The sequence below is a fragment of the Rana temporaria genome, chromosome 10 (assembly GCF_905171775.1).
Source record: "Rana temporaria chromosome 10, aRanTem1.1, whole genome shotgun sequence".
In the NCBI taxonomy this organism is placed as follows: domain Eukaryota; kingdom Metazoa; phylum Chordata; class Amphibia; order Anura; family Ranidae; genus Rana; species Rana temporaria.
In genome coordinates this window covers 12,139,342-12,159,020 of record NC_053498.1, presented here as the reverse complement: position 1 = coordinate 12,159,020, position 19,679 = coordinate 12,139,342, and the positions used below count along the sequence as shown (strand labels likewise).

At 45.4% G+C, this 19,679-nt stretch overlaps 1 protein-coding gene across 1 annotated transcript; it reads left to right on the top strand.

The window, feature by feature from the left end:
- The first annotated feature begins 4,554 nt into the window (after nt 1–4,554).
- LOC120916326 (phospholipase A2 inhibitor and Ly6/PLAUR domain-containing protein-like) lies at nt 4,555–17,955 on the top strand. The gene is made up of 5 exons (XM_040327232.1): nt 4,555–4,655; nt 8,453–8,572; nt 13,285–13,434; nt 14,667–14,804; nt 17,415–17,955. The coding sequence occupies exons 1-5, from the start codon at nt 4,604–4,606 to the stop codon at nt 17,615–17,617; spliced, it is 663 nt and encodes a 220-aa protein (XP_040183166.1). The 5' UTR covers nt 4,555–4,603; the 3' UTR covers nt 17,618–17,955.
- The last annotated feature ends 1,724 nt before the right edge of the window (nt 17,956–19,679 follow it).

Here is a 19,679-nt window from a genome sequence, read left to right as displayed (position 1 = left end):
TTTTTATTTAACCAATCAATACCAGGGTGGATAAAAATCAATGATTTGAAAAAAAAATTATAAAAAAAAATCGGATTTTTTAAATTTAAATAAGGTTTTTTAATTTAACCGCTTAAGGACCAGGTTTGGGTGAATCACTGTACTCATTGATGGCCCTCTGCTGCGTGTGCAGCCGCTGCAGCATGGCCAATGTAGAGTTCCATCTGGTGGGCATGTCACAGATTAGGCGGTTCTTGGGCAGGTTGTATTCCCTTTGGAGGTCTGTCAGCCGAGCAGTGGCATTGTATGACCTTCGGAAATGCACACAGACTTTTCTGGCCTGCTTCTGGACATCCTGTAAGCCTGGGTACCTGCCCAAGAACCACTGCACCACCAAATTCAGAACATGAGCAAAACAGGGCACATGGGTCAGTTTTCCCTGTCGCAGGGCAGAGAGGAGGTTGGTGCCATCATTCCTGGCTTCAGCTGGCGTGGCATCAACCACCTCTGAGCCTGCCCCTGTAGAGCTGACAGAAACTCTGCCCCAGTGTGGCTCCTGTCTCCCAAGCACACCAGCTCTAGGACCGCATGGCATCTCTTTGCCTGCATTCCTGCGTAGCCCCTCGTACGCCTACGGAGCACGGCTGGTTCCGAGGAAACATCAGCACAGGAAGAGGCCACAGAGGAAGAAGTGTTTTGGAGGCATGGTGGCGGAACAACCTCCAGAGTCTCCCAATGCGCCGTGAAAGAGAGGTAACGTCCCTGTCCATGCCTGCTGGACCATGAGGCAGCGGTAAGATGCACCTTACCACTGACCGCCCTGTCCAGCGAGGCCGGGACATTGCCTTCCACATGGCGGTAGAGAGGGGGAATCGCCTTCCGTGAGAAAAAGTGGCGGTTGGGTACTTGCCACTGAGGTACCGCACATTCCACAAACTCAAGGAAGGGGGCAGAATCTACCAACTGAAAAGGTAGCAGTTGAAGTGCTAGCAATTTCGCTAAGCTAGCATTCAACCGCTGGGCATGTGGATGGCTGAGAGAGTACTTCTTTCGGCGCTGCAGCAGCTGGGGCAGGGAAATTTGTCTGCTACCATCAGTAGATTTCCCGCATGTACTACTAGGTTGTGACACACCTATTTCTACACCTTCAGTCCTATCAGTGCAGGCTTCAGAGAGGACTGAGTGTCTAGTGGGGTTGGAGGTCCCAGCTGATGAGGGGCAAGGGGAGGTCCGCTTTGTTCTTTGGTGTCTTTCTGGTATGCTTGCCAACGAACTGCATGGCAGGTCGACATATGTCTTGGTCAAGCATGTGGTGCCCAAGTGGGTGATGTTTTGGCCACGCGAGATACGCTTGAGACATATGTTGCTAATAGCAACAATGCGATCTGATGCACATGTCTCAAAAAAGCTCTGCGATGTAATGCAGTTAGTGTGCTGCCCTTAAGCTGGCCCCTGGAGGGCATCCTGCCTCTTTGGAGATGTGCCTGTGCCTCTTCCTCCTCCTCCTCCTCCTCCTCCTCTTCCTCCTCCTCTCTCCTATCAGGCACCCATGTAGAGTCAGTGACCTCATCATCCCCTCCCTCCTCATCACTGTCAAAAACCTGGCAGTATGCTGCAGCTGGGGGAACATGACTGCCAGATTGCTGTCCCTCTCGGGCACCCGCTCTCTCTGGGCTCACATCAATGCCTTCCTCTATCTGTGTTCCGTCATCTGAGCCTTCAAAACGCTGCGCATCTTCATGCAGCATGTACCCAACACTGTGTTGAAACAGTTCGGGGGACTCCTCAGGAGGACATGGTGGGACTAGGGAAGGATTGTGTGATGCCATTGTACAGAGGGAAGAGGACGCCTTGGCAGCTGCTTTGCCAGACAAACTATGATCAGTCTGTGTGAGAGAGGATGAGGAGGACGAGGACGGCTTGGTCATCCACTGTACAAATTTCTCTGCATGTTGAGGCTCAACACGGCCAGCTCCCGAAAAGAAGGACGAGCGTGTCAGACGGCCACGTGCTGAAGAGGATGCACCATGTCCACCACCAGCATTGCCTCTAGATGCAGAGCCTGCTTGCCCTCGTGACTCTCTGCCTCTCTTTGTTGTCCTTCAAGACATTATAATGGCTTGCACAGGACAAAATCAGAAATAAACAGCACACGTGCAGTAAGAGCGACTGCGTTTATGTGCAATTAAATAACACACGTGCACTAACAGCAACAGCGTTTATGTGCAAATAAATAGCACACGTGCACTAACAGCTAATGCTTTTATGTGCAATTAAATAGCCCATGTGCAGTAACAGCAACTGTGTTTATGTGCAATTAAATAGCCCACGTGCAGTAACAGCAACTGCATTTATGTGCAATTAAATAGCACACGTGCAGTAAGAGCGACTGCGTTTATGGGCAAAAAAACAGCACACGTGCAGCAAGAGCGACTGCGTTTATGGGCAAAAAAAAGCAAACGTGCAGTAAGAGCGACTGCGTTTATGGGCAAAAAAAAGAACATGTGCAGTAAGAGCGACTGCGTTTATGGGCAAAAAAACAGCACACGTGCAGTAAGAGCAAATGCGTTTATGTGCAATTAAATAGCCCACGTGCAGTAAGAGGAACATCGTTTATGTGCAATTAAATAGCCCACGTGCAGTAACAGCAACTGCGTTTATGTGCAATTAAATAGCCCACGTGCAGTAACAGCTAATGCGTTTATGGGCAAAAAAACAGTACACGTGCAGTAAAAGTGACTGCGTTTATGGGCAAAAAAACAGCACACGTGCAGTAAGAGTGACTGCATTTATGGGCAAAAAAACAGCACACGTGCAGTAAGAGCGACTGAGTTTACGGGCAAAAAAACAGCACACGTGCAGTAAGAGCAAATGCGTTCATGTGCAATTAAATAGCCCACGTGCAGTAACAGCGACTGCGTTTATGTGCAATTAAATAGCCCATGTGCAGTAACAGCAACTGCGTTTATGTGCAATTAAATAGCCCACGTGCAGTAACAGCAACTGCGTTTATGTGCAATTAAATAGCCCACGTGCAGTAACAACAACTGCATATATGTGCAATTAAATAGTATACATGCACTAACAGCAACTGCGTTTATGTTTAATTAAATAGCACACGTGCAGTAACAGCAACTGCGTTTATGTGCAATTTAATTAGCACACGTCCACTAACACTGAGTACTATGTTTAGGTGTAAACTAAACAACATGCAGGCAATACAACACGCCTTGCAGGCGGCCTAATATAGTGTGGGGCGTGTACTAAACCCCCTGGTTCTTAGTTTTTTGCGCGCTGTGATTGGCCAAGCATGCAGGGTCATGGTGCATGCTTGACCAATCATCAGCACGCAATGCCGCAGTGAATTATGGGCCGTTGCGCGTCACTCGAATTTGGCGAGAACGACCTGTTTTGTTCGAAATTCATCGAACGTACGAACAGACAATGTTCGAGTCGAACATACGTTCGAATCGAACACAAAGCTCATCCCTTCAGCAGGACAGGGATGGCTGAGCAGGGATGGATCTATCTCTCCCCCTCTCACACTGTACTGGTCGGTACAGAGAGGGGAGAGAGGAACCGACATCATGACATGACGCCGGCTTGTTTACAAGTGATCGCTCCGTCATTTGACAGATCGATCACATGGTAAACGGCCGCTATCAGCGGCTACTTACCGCGATCCGTGAGGCGCCGGGTCCTCTGGGCCTGGCAGTCATGGACACTCCCGTGTGCGTGCCCCATGGGGCACTCGGGAGCGCGATTCTGGGAGGATGTTATATAATGTCCTCCCGGAGTTAAGGAACCGCCTTGTAGCTGTTATTCGGCTATGGGCGGTTGTTAAGGCTGGGTTCACACTACTACACTACTTTCATCCTACTTTGCTCTGCTACATTGGTCCTACATTTATCCTACATTGGTCCTACATCCATCCTACTTTCATGAACAGGATACTACTTTGGTCCGACTTCAATGATATTCAATGGGCCTGAAGTAGGATCAATGTAGGACCAAAAGTAGTACAGGGAGCATTTTCAAAGTCGGACCGACTTGTGTAGGACGCTACAAGACGCTCTCATAGGGAAACATTGAACACAGAGCAAAGTAGGATGAAAGTAGTGTAGTAGTGTGAACCCAGCCTCAGTGCTTAAACAAAAGTTTTGCCTTTAGTTGACCTTTAAGAGTACATATGGTGACTATGCAATCCAGCTTGTGGCCCACCGCTATCTAACACTAACCCATATGAGTATCTGTAAATGTGTTTTTTGGATATAATAAATTGAGGATCAGTTTATTATTATCTAAAATACTGTGAAGCGTGATATCGAGTACAGAAGGGTCATGCTTTTGGGATGCAAATAAATATGGCCCATTTGCCATCTCAGGAATTTGAAAGTGAGTGAAACATTTTATAGTTTCATTTATCCTTCAAACTTGGCATTTATTGTAAATCGACTCAAAGAAAAGAAACGAAACCTAATCCGTTTTTGTGGCACAGAATTTTTATGCATGTTCACTTCATGCAAATGCCTACGCCCATAAATCAAACAACATAAAACGGCCGTCCAGCACACTCAGCCAGTTCACTCTTGTGCCAACTTAGAGATATAGCAGACTCCCACAAATGGCATCACTTCTCAAAATTCTCGGTGTGCTCTCGGCTTTGGTGACATCTGGTAAGAGCTTTTTAATCTTAACAATTCACAAATGTCTTTAAAAGAATGCGCCATTTTATTTTATTTTAAACAATAAATGCGTTTTTTTAAATAAATAATGGGGATCAATAATAATGTAAAGCAAAGCTATCTGAAGTGATTTAGACAATTTTAGAAGGTCAGAGATTTCAACAAGAAGTAAATGGACATTGGTCCTTCAAAGCACTCCAAGACTCAGGGCCTGGGAACTAAGGGCCAGATTCACGTAGGGAGCGCGTATTTGTGAGCGGGCGTAACGTATCCTATTACGCTACCCCTCCGCAACTTTGACAGGCAAGTGCAGTATTCTCAAAGCAAAGTTGCGGCGGCGTAGCGTAAATAGGCCGGCGTAAGCCCACCTAATTCAAATGTGGAACATGTGGGCGTGTTTTATGATAATTTATTGTGACCCCACGTAAATGACGCTTTTTACGAAACGGCGCATGCGCCGTCTGTGAAAGTATCCCAGTGCGCATGCTCCAAATTAACCCGCAAAAAGCCGATGCTTTAGACGTGAACGTAAATGACGCACAGCCCTATTCGCGAACGACTTACGCAAACGGCGTAATCGACGGAAAATTTGACGCTGGCCCGACGTCCATATAGCAGGGGTAACTTTACGCTGGAAAAAGCCTAACGTAAACGGCGTATCTGTACTGCGACGGCCGGGCGTACGTTCGTGAATAGGTGTATCTAGCTGATTTACATATTCTAGGCGTAAATCAGCGTACACGCCCCTAGCGGCCAGCGTAAATATGCAGTTAAGATATGACCCCTCACACTCAGAGATAAGACAGCGTATATGGAGATACACTGTCGTATCTCCTACCTGAATCTGGGCCCAAGTATACAAAATGCTACATTTAGCTCCAAAATAAGAACCAGGTATTTCTTCACTTTGGAGGGATTTCCTCTCACTTTATTTTACGGCTATGAGATTGGGATTGAAGGGAAATTTCCCCAATGAGGCACAGATGGCTAAAGAAAAACTGACAGGGGTTAAATCCCTCCCTTCCGCAATACAAAATGTAAATACATTTGCCCTTAGTTCACCTTTAAGAGTATATGTGGAGACCATGTGAGGCTTTCTCGCTGGTGTGGAGAAAGCCTCTTGAGGCGGGAGGGGGCGAGCAGGCAAGTCAGGACACTCTCTACTTTGCAGATAGGAGCTGTGTGTTAGTGGGCGTCCTGACTCTCCTGTAGTCCAAGGGAGGGGGCGAGCACGACACTCCACACCAGGGAGAAAGCCTCGCATTACTGTGTGGAGTTACAGACAGAAGAACAGGAAGTGAGGATTTCTCAGAAGAAATAAGGACATTTAAAAGCAAAATGGAAGGATGAGGTAAGTGAAGAAGGACTGCATTAAGGTAAAGGAAGCTATTTAGGGGAAAAATGTTTTTCCTTTACTACCCCTTTAACTGTTGGATCGCCCCTGGTGTTACCCCCTTCTCTGCCAGTGTCATTTATACAGGGATCAATGATATTTTTTTTTAACACTGATCACTGTATTGTTGTCACCGGTCCCCGAAAAGTGCCAGTTAGGTGTCAGATTCGTCCGCCGCAATGTTGCAGTCCAACAAAAATTTGCAGATCCCCACCATGAGGCTCCATTCACACTAATGCGTTTTTTGGTGCATTTTGCAGAAAAGCAGGGACGTTTTTTTAACATGGTTTCCTATGGAACATGTTCACATCAATGCTTTTTTGTGACTCTGCATTTTTGGAAAGGGTCAGGGACTTTTTTTCCTGCAAAAAGCAGCGTTTTGCCGCGGTTTGCGTTTTTTTTTAACATGTTTATAGCTGGCTGTTAAAGGAAATGTAAAAAAAGAATTACTGGCTAAAAAAAAAAAACGCAAAACGTAATTTTTTTTTTTTAGCCAGTAATTTTTTATTTTTTTTGCATTTCCTTTAACAACCAGCTATAAACAGGTAAAAAAAAAAGCAAAACGCAAATCGCGGCAAAATCGCGGTACTTGCGTTTTGGATGCAGGTCCATTGAATTCTATTGCATGCAAAACGCTGCTTTTTTCAGGAAAAAAAGTCCCTGACCCTTTCCAAAAACACAGAGGCACAAAAAAGCATTGAGCCCAGGTTCACACTGGGTACGATTTGCTTCGATTTGAGATGCGATTTCACATGTGAAATCGCATCTCAAATCGGCGGCAATTGTCGGCAATGACACCGTCCTAATCGGTGCGACGCCGCATCTGCGGCGCTGCACCGATTTCAAAAAGTAGTTCCTGTACTACTTTTTGCGATTTCGGGCCGCAATTTACATAGACATCTGTGCAGAAACCTGCACAGATGTCTCTTAAATCGCGGCCGAAATCGGGACTGCCAGCGGGAGTGAAGCCGTGCGAGTTCAGCTGAACTCGCACGGCTTCACTCCGGCAGCCCAGTGTGAACCAGGGCTGATAGTTCCATAGGAAACCATGTTAAAAAATTTACCTGCATTTCTGCAAAATGCAAAATGCATCAAAAAAAGCGTGAATGAAGCCTTAAGCCATAACTCTAATCCATAGTTTGTAGACACCATAATGTTTGCACAAATCAATCAATAAACACTTATTGGGATTTTTTCTTACCAAGAATATGTAGCAGAATACATATTGGCCTAAATTCATGAAAACAATGGGGTGGATTCAAGAAGCAATTGCGCCTGTGTAACCATAGGTTACACAGCGCAATTGCTTACTTGCCCCGGCGTAACGAGTGCTCCTGATTCAGGAACCTTGTTACGCCGACTGCAGCCTAAGATCTGCGCGGCATAAGGCTCTTATGCCCGCATATCTTAGGCTGCATTCTTGCGGTGGACGCTAGGTGGCGTTCACGTTGTGCTTAGTGTATAGTATGCAAATTGCAAATTTCCGTACGGCGGTTTTCGCGCAAGGCTGCCCCTGCTATTAGCAGGGGCAGCCCATGTTACGTATACCCGTCGTTCCCGCGTCGCGAAATTCGAATTTTACGTACTTTGCGTAAGTGAATCGTGACTGGCGCTGGACGCCATTCACGTTCACTTTGAAGCAAATGACGTCCTTGCGACGTCATTTGCCGCAATGCACGTCGGGAAAGTTTCGAGACGGAGCATGCGCGCTACGATCTACGGGATCAATTAAATTGCGTGCTCTAGCGCCGGGCATTTTGCCGGCGCGCCCGCGCAATTCACAGAGCTTCTGCTCCGTGAATCAAGGGCAGCGGAGCAAATTTGCGGGGGCGCAGGGCAAAAACTTTGCCCTGCGCCTCCGTAAATAATGGGCAATTCTACCTGAATCCGGCCCAATATGTTTTATAGCAGAATGTCAAAAATATTGTTTTTTATTTAAAATTGTCACTCCTTTTTGTTTATAGCTCAAACAATAAAAACTGCAGAGGTGATCAAATACCATCAAAAGAAATCTCTATTTGTGGGAAAAAAAGAACGTCAATTTTATTTGTACAGCGTCGCACGACCGCAATTGTCAGTTAAAGCGAGGCAGTGCCGTATCACAAAAAAATGGCCCGGTCAGGAAGGGGGTAAAACCTTCAAACTACGGCCCTTCAGTTGTTCAGGAACTACAATTCCCATCATGCCTAGTCATGTCTGTGAACGTCAGCGTTTTACAATGCCTCATGGGACGCGTAGTTCCGCAGCAGCTGGAGGGTCATAGTTTGGAGATCGCTGCTTTAAATCCACACTGGAAAATAATGGTTGGAAAATGGATGATCAGTGAGGTTCTCAATTTGATAAAATGTGACTGCGATGTTTGATGCTGATCCTGTCCTGTTTTCTCTCTCTTTAGGATACTCGCTCTCTTGTACGAAGTGTTCTTCTTCTATATCGGACTCATGTACCGGCCCCAGTGAGACTTGTCCTTCTGGCTCTCTGTGTGGAGCTGGATACGCAGAAAGCTGGGCTCTGGGTAAGTTTAAAAAAAAAAAAATGTAATCTATGTATATTTTTTGTTAAAGTTTCACAAGTGTCAGTTCACATCAGAGGACACTGGATCCTTTATTATTCCAGAGATGTCTGTTTTTTCTGTTTTACATGCACAGTGTCTGAATAACACACTCACGTTCAATAATGTCTTCCAAAAAGCGAAACAGTATCGCAATGCACAAAATACAATAGCCCAATAATACCAGTCAATATTCACTCCCTAAAGCAGATCTGGATGACAAGAAGTTTTTAATAGGGATGGGCCGAACGACCCCCTGGTCGGTTCGCACCTTAACTTTCGAACTCTGTAAATCCAGGAGGACGTCATATGGCGTCCTCAGGTCCTCCGGCCACTGGGGGGCGCGCGCCGGCATACCCGGCGCATCCCCGAGATGCCGATGCGCGTGCCTGGCGGCCGCGATGTCCGCTAGATACCCGCGATCGGCAATGACAGAGCCAGGGAGAGGAGACAGATGTTGTGTCCCTTGTACATAGGGACACAGCATCGGTCACCTACCCCAGTCACCCCCCCTCCACACACAGTTAGAACACACCCAGGATACACATTTAACCCCTTCCTCATCCCCCTAGTGTTAACCCCTTCCCTGCCAGTCACATTTATACAGTAATCAGTGCATTTTTATAGCACTGATCGCTGTATAAATGTGAATGGTCCCAAAAATTTGTCAAAAGTGTCCGATGTGTCCGCCGCAATATCGCAGTCCTGACAAAATTCGCAGATCACCGTATTACTAGTAAAAAAAAAAAGAATAAAAAAAAATGTCAGAATTCTATCCCCTATTTTGTAGTCACTATAACTTTTGCGCAAACCAATCACTATACGCTTATTGCGATTTTTTTTTTTACCAAAAATATGTAGAATACGTATCGGCCTAAACTGAGAAAAAAAATAGTTTTTTTTTTTTTTTAAATTGTATATTTATTATAGCAAAAAGTAAAAAATATTTTTTTTTTTCAAAATTGTCGCATTTTTTTGTTTATAGCGCAAAAAATAAAAACCGCAGAGGTTATCAAATACCACCAAAAGAAAGCTCTATTTGTGGGAAAAAAAGGACATCAATTTTGTTTGGGATGCACGTCGCACGACCGCGCAATTTTAATTTAAAATCGTCGCAGTGCTGAAAGCTGAAATTTCGCCTTGGCAGGAAGGGGGTATATGTGCCCAGTAAGCAAATGGTCAGCAGTCAGGTTTTATTTTATTTTGCTGTGACTTGTAGTGCTGTCCTTCTTTTAATAAAAGGCTACAATTTGTTCAGAGTGCGGCTGTCCAGAGACAATCTTTATTATGGCGGACACATCGGACAATTTTGACACATTTTTGGGACCATTGTCATTTTCACAGCGAAAAGTGCTATAAAAATGCACTGATTACTGTGAAAATTACAATGGCAGTTTAGGAGTTAACCACTAGGGGACGCTGAAGGGGTTAAGTGTGACCTCATGTGTGTTTCTAACTGTAGGGGGGCGGGGCTGGATGTGTGACGTCAGTGATCGTTGTTCCCTATATCAGGGAACACACGATCAGTGACATTGCCACAGTGAAGAACGGGGAAGGTTTGTTTACACACAGCTCTCCCCGTTCTTCAGCTCCTGTGACCGATCGCGGGACACTGGCGGTGATCGGGTCCGCGGGTCCTGCGGGCGCGGTCACAGAGCTTCGGACCGAGTCGCGCGCGCACAACCCACGGCTGGGCTCTTAAAGGCGACGTACCTGTACGTGCCTGTGCCCAGCCGTGCCATTCTGCCGACGTATATCGGCGTTAGGTGGTCCTTAAGTGGTTAAATGAGCAGTGATTTATTGATGCCTAAAGTGATTGCTCAAGTCAAGTTCCACCTGGTGGGCATATCACAAATCAGGCGGTAAACTGGCAAGGACAAACACATAATATGACAAGACATGTACATTTAAAACTGGACCTCCGGACGCCTAATCGCGACACGCAGCTGTGATGCCATGTGATAAATATCGCTAACTGGAATAAACCCCAAAAAACAACTAAGTGTGAATATTATTATGACATCTAGTCTGCGGGGAGCCCCCCGGGGATGGGGAGCTGGTGGCTGGACCTGTCCTCTCCAAGTAATAGATTAACCACTTGCCGCCCGCCAATGACATATTGACGGCGGCAAAGTGGTTGTCTGATCCTGACCGGACGTCATATGACGTCCTCAGGATTCTGAGCCGCTGCGCGCCCCCGGGGGCGCGCATCGCGGCGATCGTTGTTGCGGGGTGTCAGTCTGACACCCCGCAACACCGATCTCGGTAAAGAGTCTCTCACGGAGACTCTTTACCACGTGATCAGCCGTGTCGAATCACGGCTGTTCACGATGTAAACAGGAAAAGCCGTTGTCGGCTCTTCCTCACTCACGTCTGACAGACGCGAGTAGAGGAAAGCCGATCTGCGGCTCTCCTGACAGGGGGGGCTTGCGCTGATTGTTTATCAGCGCAGCCCCCCCTCGGATCGCCACATGGACCACCAGGGAAGCCCACCCTGGACCACCAGGGTGGGCAAAAAAAAAAAAAAAGTCTGTAAAAAAAAAAAAAAAAGTCTGTAAAAAAAAAAAAAAAAAAAGCATTAAAAAAAAAAAGATGCCAATCAGTGCCCACAAATGGGCACTGACTGGCAACATAGCTAAATCAGTGCCGCCCCAGTGTCCATCAGTGCCACCCCACATTGTCCATCAGTGCCACCCTACAGTGTCCATCAGTGCCACCCCACAGTGCCCATCCATGCCCAGTGCCCACCTATCAGTGCCCATCTGTGCCACCCATAAGTAGCCATCAGTGCCACCCATAAGTGCTGCCCATGAGTGCCCATTTGTGCCGCCTATGAGTGCCCAGTGCCGCCCATCAGTGCCCATCAGTGCCGCCCATGAGTGCCCATCAGTGCCGCCTATGTGTGCCCATCAGTGCCGCCTATGTGTGCCCATCAGTGCCGCCTATGTGTGCCCATCAGTGCCGCCTATGTGTGCCCATCAGTGCCGCATACAAGCGCCGCCAATCAGTGCCACCTCATCTGTGCCCGTCAGTACTACCTCATCGATGCCCATCAGTGCCATCTCATCGGTGCCCATCAGTGCCGCCATATCAGTGCCCGTAATTGAAAGAAAACGTACTTATTTACAAAAAAATTAACAGAAAAAAATAAAAACATATTTTTTTTCAAAATTTTCAGTCTTTTTTTAGTTGTTGCGCACAAAAAAAAATTGCAGAGGTGATCAAATACCACCAAAAGAAAGCTCTATTTGTGGGAAAAAAGGACGCCAGTTTTGTTTGGGTACAGTGTAGCATGACCGCGCAATTGCCATTCAAAGTGCGACAGTGCTGAAAGCTGAAAATTGGCTTGGGCGGGAAGGTGTATACGTGCCCGGTATGAAAGTGGTTAAATAATTGGTAATTCACAGTGGATCATGGAGAAATGGGGGCATGCAATATGCTTAGAGTGGAGGAGGAATACCACCTGACACCCTATTTATCGGGATGGAGGATGCAACTGCCCCACCTAATGTATTTAGTCAGTTAGGAGTGTTGGTTACAAAGCAAATATTGTGTTTTTTTTTTTCAAACTTGTCACTCTTCTTTTGTTTTTAGCGCAAGAAATAAAAAACGCAGAGGTTATCAAATACCACCAAAAGAAAGCTCTATTTGTGGGGGAAAATTATAAAAATGTATACGGGTACAGTGTTGCATGACCGTGCAATTGTCATTCAAAGTGCGACAGCGCTGAAAGCTAAAAAATGGCTTGGGCAGGAAGGGGGTGCCCGGTATTGAGGTGGTTCAGCGTCAGTAAATCACTGCTCATTTAAAAATTGTGTTTTTTACAAGCTTTGTGTTCAATGATACATCATGTCCCCCAGGGCAGAACCCAGACCCCCATAACCATTGTATGCCCAATTACTTGCATACTGTATAACATATAAAATATAGATGCGCTAATATTAACTTAAAAGGTGATAAAACGTACAAAGAAAACTAATCAGGGAGAACACTCCATAAACTGTGAATTACTAATATGTCCTTAATTAGTGCACAGTGATTAGCAGGATTCCATGCAGGGAAAAATCACTCTCATCAATCTGAATGCTAATCCAGCCCTCCACCGCTGTGATCAGATGATACAGGCACTCACAGACAGGGATTGCATGAAAGAAAAGAGAAAAACCTCATTGCGCAATATTCGATGACAGATCAAAAATGTAATCAGAGCATTGACATATGCACTCACGAATCCCCGCTTTCAGTAAAGCATGAAAACGCCGCTCAGTGTGCTGTTTCCTCAGCTCGATCCAATGCACTCGGATTCGATCGCAGGCTCCTCCCTACGCGTTACGTCACAGGCACGCGACTTACTCATGGGTTCCTACGTTTTCACATTACTTGCATACTGTATAAGCTGTCAAAATGAGCTCTTTTGATTTTTTTCCAGTTCGGATCCCATAGAGTTCAATGGGGATCCTTATTCGGTTCCGAATAGTTAAGATTTTCGAAAGTTCTGCCGCAATCCGAACCAGGGGACGTTCGGCCCATGTCTGTTCTTTGCAAAGTTCTCCCATGTGTACCTTACTCTAAATTTTCTAAAAGCTTGCTATAAACTGGGGGGTTTCCTTTTCTGTTTCACATTAAACTTTTGTTTATTTTAATTGCAGAGAATGATACATTTTGTTCACTTGTAGGTATCCGTGTTTCAAAATCATACACAATGTCATGTGTACCTCAGGACAAGTGTGACAAGACAGGAAGTATGAGCCTTCCTAACAATGTAAGAATGAAGATGGGTACAACCTGCTGTAAAACTGATCAATGCACCCCGACTTTTCCTTCCCGTAAGTTACTCTGTCTGCTGCCTTTATATAAAAAACAAAATGCACGTCTGTGGTTGTTTTACCTTCCAAATAATTTGTATTCCTGTTCATCCTGTTCTGAGATTTGCACAGCTCTTCTACACAATAAAGTCCTTGTATATACAGCCCAATGTGAGTGCCAAGCACACATCAAAGATTCCAAAGTTTTATTGATAAAATCAGCAGAAACATCCAATGCATTTTGAGGGCCCAACAGACATCAGGGCTACAAAACAAATGCAAATATAAGAAAAATCATAAATATTATAAATAAAAGTCATAACTATTGAAATAAACATGCAGCTTAAAGCGGATGTGCCATGGGAAAAACATATTAAAAGCCAGCAGCTACAAATACTGCAGCTGCTGACTTTTAATATAAGGACACTTACCTGTCCTGGAGTCCAGCGCCGATCGCAGCAGAGGACGAGCGATCGCTCGTCTCTCTGCTGCTCCCCCCGCCATCCACGCTGAGGGAACCAGGAAGTGAAGCGCTGCGGCTTCACTGCCCGGTTCCCTACGGCGCATGCGCGAGTCGCGCCCGCCGATTGGCTCCCGCTGTGTGCTGGGAGCCGAGTGTTCCCAGCACACAACGGGGGGGGGGGGGGGGGTGACGGGAAGTGATGGAATGCCCGTCTTTTGCCCGTGAATGCCGGGCCGGAAGTGGGTGCAAATACCTGTCTTTAGACAGGTATCTGCACCCCCCTCCCCCCTGAAAGGTGTCAAATGTGACACCGGAGGGGGGGAGGGTTCCGATCAGCGGGACTCCACTTTAGGGTGGAGAACCGCTTTAAGCAATGATGATTTAAAATTATGAAATTATTTTTATATTTGTTTTTATATTTATTGTTATTATTATACATGGTTTATATAGTGACAACAGTTTGTGCAGTGCTTTACAATTTACCCACTTAAGGACCGCCGGACGACCATATACGTCAGCAGAATGGCACGGCTGGGCACAGGGACGTATATATACGTCCGCTTTAAGAGCCCAGCTGTGGGTCGTGAGTGCACCACCGGTGGCGCGCTCGCGACCCGGTCCAAAGCTCCGTGACCGCGGGACCCGCGTCCCGCAATCGGGTCACAGGAGCTGAAGAACGGGGAGAGCTTTATTGTTGGAAGGACCAAGCATGTTGACTCTTTATTAATTACTAAAATGTAGGTGCTCTTTAATCTCATGCCATTACATCCATGTTATGTTTTTACCTTAGTGCCAAGGGACAGCTCCGGATCCAATGGATTGACGTGTCGATCCTGCATATCTGATTCCACCTGGTGTTACACTTCAGATACGATGCAGTGTACGGGGGATGAGAACATGTGTCTTCTCCAGACCACAAAAGTATCAGGTCAGTATTACAGACAGAGCCACAGTCATTTATCCTTGTGGGCCCATGTGTACTCTTGCATTACAGCAAATTGTGGTGATATTATGCATTATGCTCAGGGCTTTTCTTCTCAGAGAATAGGTAAAGAAACTCTCCTCTACCAAGTTACCCCTTGTCTCTGCCCCCCCTCCCCACCTCCAAGCCCAGTCCCTTGTTTCCACCCCATACCCACCTCCCAGTACCACCTATTTTAGAGAAAACAGAACCAAGTATCATTTTGTGGTGCTAAGTAATCTGTATGGAATTAGGCAGTAGTGTATTTAGGTTTTGTGCTGCCCTAGGCCTGACTAAACTTGAGCACCCCCTAATTTAAATATGACCCACCCCTTCCTGTCAAGGCCACACCCCTTTATGTTTAAGACCTGTCCTGAAATTTTTGAGTGGGGACACTAGTTCTGAGGGCCCTGGGGGGGGGGGGGAATGGATTCCTTTAATTTGCACAGATTTCCTCTCACTTCCTGTTTGGCTATGGGGCAGGAAGTGAATTGAAATCTCTGCAATGGGACAGGGATAGTAAAAAATAAACTGACAGGGGCTATAACCCTCCCTTACTCTATGCAAAATGAAAAACAAAAAAGTGTTGCCTATAGTTTTACTTTAACCACTTAAGCCCCGGACCAATATGCAGCCTAAAGACCCAAGGTGTTTTTACAGTTCGGGACTGCGTCGCTTTAACAGACAATTGCGCGGTCGTGCGACGTGGCTCCCAAACAAAATTGGCGTCCTTTTTTCCCCACAAATAGAGCTTTCTTTTGGTGGTATTTGATCACATCTGCGGTTTTTAGTTTTTGCGCTATAAACAAAAATAGAGCGACAATTTTGAAAAAAAAGCAATATTTTTTACTTTTTGCTGTAATAAATATCCCCCAAAAACATATATAAAAACATTTTTTTTCCTCAGTTTAGGCCGATACGTATTCTTCTACCTATTTTTAGTAAAAAAAATCGCAATAAGCGTTTATCGATTGGTTTGCGCAAAATTTATAGTGTTTACAAAATAGGGGATAGTTTTATTGCATTTTTATTTTTTATTTTTTTTTTACTACTAATGGCGGCGATCAGCAATTTTTTTCGTGACTGCGACATTATGGCGGACACTTCGGACAATTTTGACACATTTTTGGGACCATTGTCATTTTCACAGCAAAAAATGCATTTAAATTGCATTCTTTATTGTGAAAATGACAGTTGCAGTTTGGGAGTTAACCACAGGCGGCGCTGTAGGAGTTAGGGTGCACCTAGTATGTGTTTACAACTGTTTGGGGGTGTGGCTGTAGGAATGACGTCATCGATCGTGTCTTCCCTATAAAGGGAATGACGCGATCGATGCGCCGCCATAGTGAAGGACGGGGAAGCCGTGTTTACACACGGCTCTCCCCGTTCTTCAGCTCCGGGGAGCGATCGCGACGGAGCGGCTATAAACAAATAGCCGCGCCGTGGTCCCGGATCGCTCCCCGAGCGGACCCGACCTCCGCATGTAGCGGGGGGGGTCCCGATCGGACCCCCCACCCGCTAATAGGCGAGGACGTACGTGTACGCCCATGTGCCTGTACGTGCCATATTGTGGACGTATATGTACATGCGGGGGTCGGGAACTGGTTAAGCACAAATTTCTGATAATTTTATGGAGAGGACTAAGAAGATATAACCATGCCAATGGTGCAGCAGAAAACATATAGCACAGTGAGGAAGGTTTGTGGTCCAAGATGATAGGACAGTCAAAATTAGAAGCAGCTTGTGTTACACCAACAGTGAAGCGCAAGCCAGAGGGGACACTTTCCGTGCAATGTGCTGCCCTAGGCCTGGGCCTTGTTGGCCTAGGCCAGGATACAGCGTTGGAATTAGGTAATTGATTGATTGAAGTAAATGTTATATAAATCCACTGCCCTTACCCAACATGGCCACGGCCTGATATGCCAGGGGATGGCTTTCAAAGTGATTTCTCAGCAAAATAAAGCACAGACGTGGAGGGATAGGGGAGATTGCTTTGAATACTAAAAATGAATTACCGTATATACTCGAGTATAAGCAGGCCTGAATATAAGCCGAGGCACCTAATTTTACCACAAAAAAATGGGAAAACGTATTGACTCGAGTATAAGACTAGGGTGTCCATCTGCATGCCTCACTTTACCTCACTGTGTCAATGTGATTGCCTCACTGTGCCCATGCCTCACTGTGCCCATGCCTCACTGTGCCCATGCCTCACTGTGCTCATGCCTCACTGTGTCCATGCCTCACTGTGCTCATGCCTCACTGTGTCCATGCCTCACTGTGCCCATGCCTCACTGTGTCCATGCCTCACTGTGCCCATGCCTCACTGTGTCCATGCCTCACTGTGCCCATGCCTCACTGTGTCCATGCCCCACTGTGCCCATGACTAGACTGACGTTTAACATGGGAGTCTATGGAAGGGGCGCCTGGTTTTGAAAAGGAGGCCAATTTTTAAAAAAACATGTCTATATGTTTTGGTGTAATTGAGATGAAATTGCCATTATAGTTTATTTATTTTTTTATTTGTTTGAAAATTAAAATTTCCCCAACTTTTCAATGTATTTTTTTTTTTTACAGGACCGAAACCAGCATCAATAGCAATGCGTGGTTGTGCCACAAAAAGCATCTGCAATCTTGGCAGCGAATCCAGTAGTGCCGAAGGAGTGTCCATGGAGGTTAAATTTATCTGCACTAGTGGAAGTATTGGTCTCCAAAAAGGCTTCTACCTCCCGGCTGTGATTTGTATTTTGTTGTTAAAGTTATTGATCTGGAATGACTAAAAAATGGTCCCTAGAGTAGATACAGAAACAAAAAGATTTATGGGGCAGACAGATTTCTTTTTTAAACCTTCAGTCAGTAGTTACATTTTTTTTTAAATGACCCTTTTTATGATAACCACAATACATAATGCTTTGCTGAACACAGTATAAATTAAAAATATTAGAGGTATTAGATTGATTTTATTTTCATGTTTTTTTTTTTCATTGTAATTAGGGTTGCACCGATGCCGATACCAAGCATTTGCATGAGTATCGGTACCCGTGCAAATGCTCCGATGCCTAATCTGATACCTGTTGGGCATCCTCAAGCTCAGCAGGGGAGCCAGGCAGCCTCTAAGGCAGTGATGGCGAACCTTGGCACCCCAGATGTTTTGGAACTACATTTCCCATGATGCTCAACTACACTGCAGAGTGCATGAGCATCATGGTAAATGTAGTTCCAAAACGTCTGGGGTGCCAAGGTTCGCCATCACTGCTCTAAGGTGATCGGTGCAGCTGTGGGGGCAGTTAAAAGCACCGATCTGCCTTTATAGCTTTTCTGATAGCCGATCCTCCTCCTCTCCCTCCTGCGGCTGTCAGGTGCTTTATTCAAAGTTATACAGGGAGATCGGTGCTTTTGTGTATTTGTGAAGTGTATTGCGCTAACTTATATTTATGTAAACATTTTACCACGACTGATCCTGTGAACTTGTTACTCAAAAAATAAAAAGTATGTACATGTGTCTATGATTATTAATTGATGTGCAAACAATCAACAAATAGTGTGCAATAAATACCAATACAGTGCCCTGTGCCAAACTATAACACATGAATTTCTCAATCCATCAAAAAAATGTGAAATAAATCCCCAAAAAATTCAAATATGCTACTATTACAATCCACAGATTGAATGTGCCCCAAGAAAGCAAGAAAAATGTATTATATACGAAAAAATATATATATATATATAAATAAAAAATATATATGTATATGTGCTAAGAAAGTCCTTAACCACTTAAGCCCCGGACCAATATGCTGGCTAAAGACCCAAGGGTTTTTTTACAGTTCGGGACTGCATCGCTTTAACAGACAATTGCGCGGTCGTGCGACGTGGCTCCCAAACAAAATTGGCGTCCTTTTTTCCCCACAAATAGAGCTTTCTTTTGGTGGTATTTGATCACCTCTGCGGTTTTTATTTTTTGCGCTATAAACAAAAATAGAGCGACAATTTTGAAAAAAATGCAATATTTTTTACTTTTTGCTGTAATAAATATCCCCCAAAAACATATCTAAAAAATTTTTTTCCTCAGTTTAGGCCGATACGTATTCTTCTACCTATTTTTGGTAAAAAAAATCGCAATAAGCGTTTATCGGTTGGTTTGCGCAAAATTTATAGCGTTTACAAAATAGGGGATAGTTTTTTTGCATTTTTATTTTTTTTATTTTTTTTACTAGTAATGGCGGCGATCAGCAATTTTTTTCGTGACTACGACATTATGGCGGACACTTCGGACAATTTTGACACATTTTTGGGACCATTATCATTTTCACAGCAAAAAATGCATTTAAATTGCATTGTTTATTGTGAAAATGACAGTTGCAGTTTGGGAGTTAAACACAGGGGGCGCTGTAACATTTAGGGATCACTGTGTATGTGTTTACTAGTGTAGGGGGGTGTGGCTGTAGGACTGACATCATCGATCGAGTCTCTCTAATAAAAGGGATCACTCGATCGATGCGCCGCCACAGTGAAGCACGGGGAAGCCGATCGTGAGGGGGCGGCTAGAAACGAATAGCCGCGCCGTCGTCCCGGATCGCTCCCCGAGCGGACCCGACCTCCGCATGTACCGGGGGGGGGTCCCGATCGGACCCCCCACCCACGTCTAGGCAGGCACATACAGGTACGGGATTGTGCCTGTCCGTGCCATTCTGCCGACGTAAATGTACATGAGGAGGTCGGGAAGTGGTTAATAGATAATTTCTTGCAGTGATGCCCAGCTATGTTTCCACCTTCACCGCAAATAGTGCCTACACCATCACCGGATAAAATGGCCACTCACCAGATGGACCCAGAAATCTGCCT

Bases quoted from the DNA above. Each gene is read 5' to 3' on its own strand.
- LOC120916326 (XM_040327232.1), top strand. From the start codon at position 4,604: ATGGCATCACTTCTCAAAATTCTCGGTGTGCTCTCGGCTTTGGTGACA. The intron at 4,656-8,452 runs GTAAGAGCTTTT...CTCTCTCTTTAG, and splicing joins CTCGGCTTTGGTGACATCTG to GATACTCGCTCTCTTGTACG. The intron at 8,573-13,284 runs GTAAGTTTAAAA...GTTCACTTGTAG, and splicing joins CGCAGAAAGCTGGGCTCTGG to GTATCCGTGTTTCAAAATCA.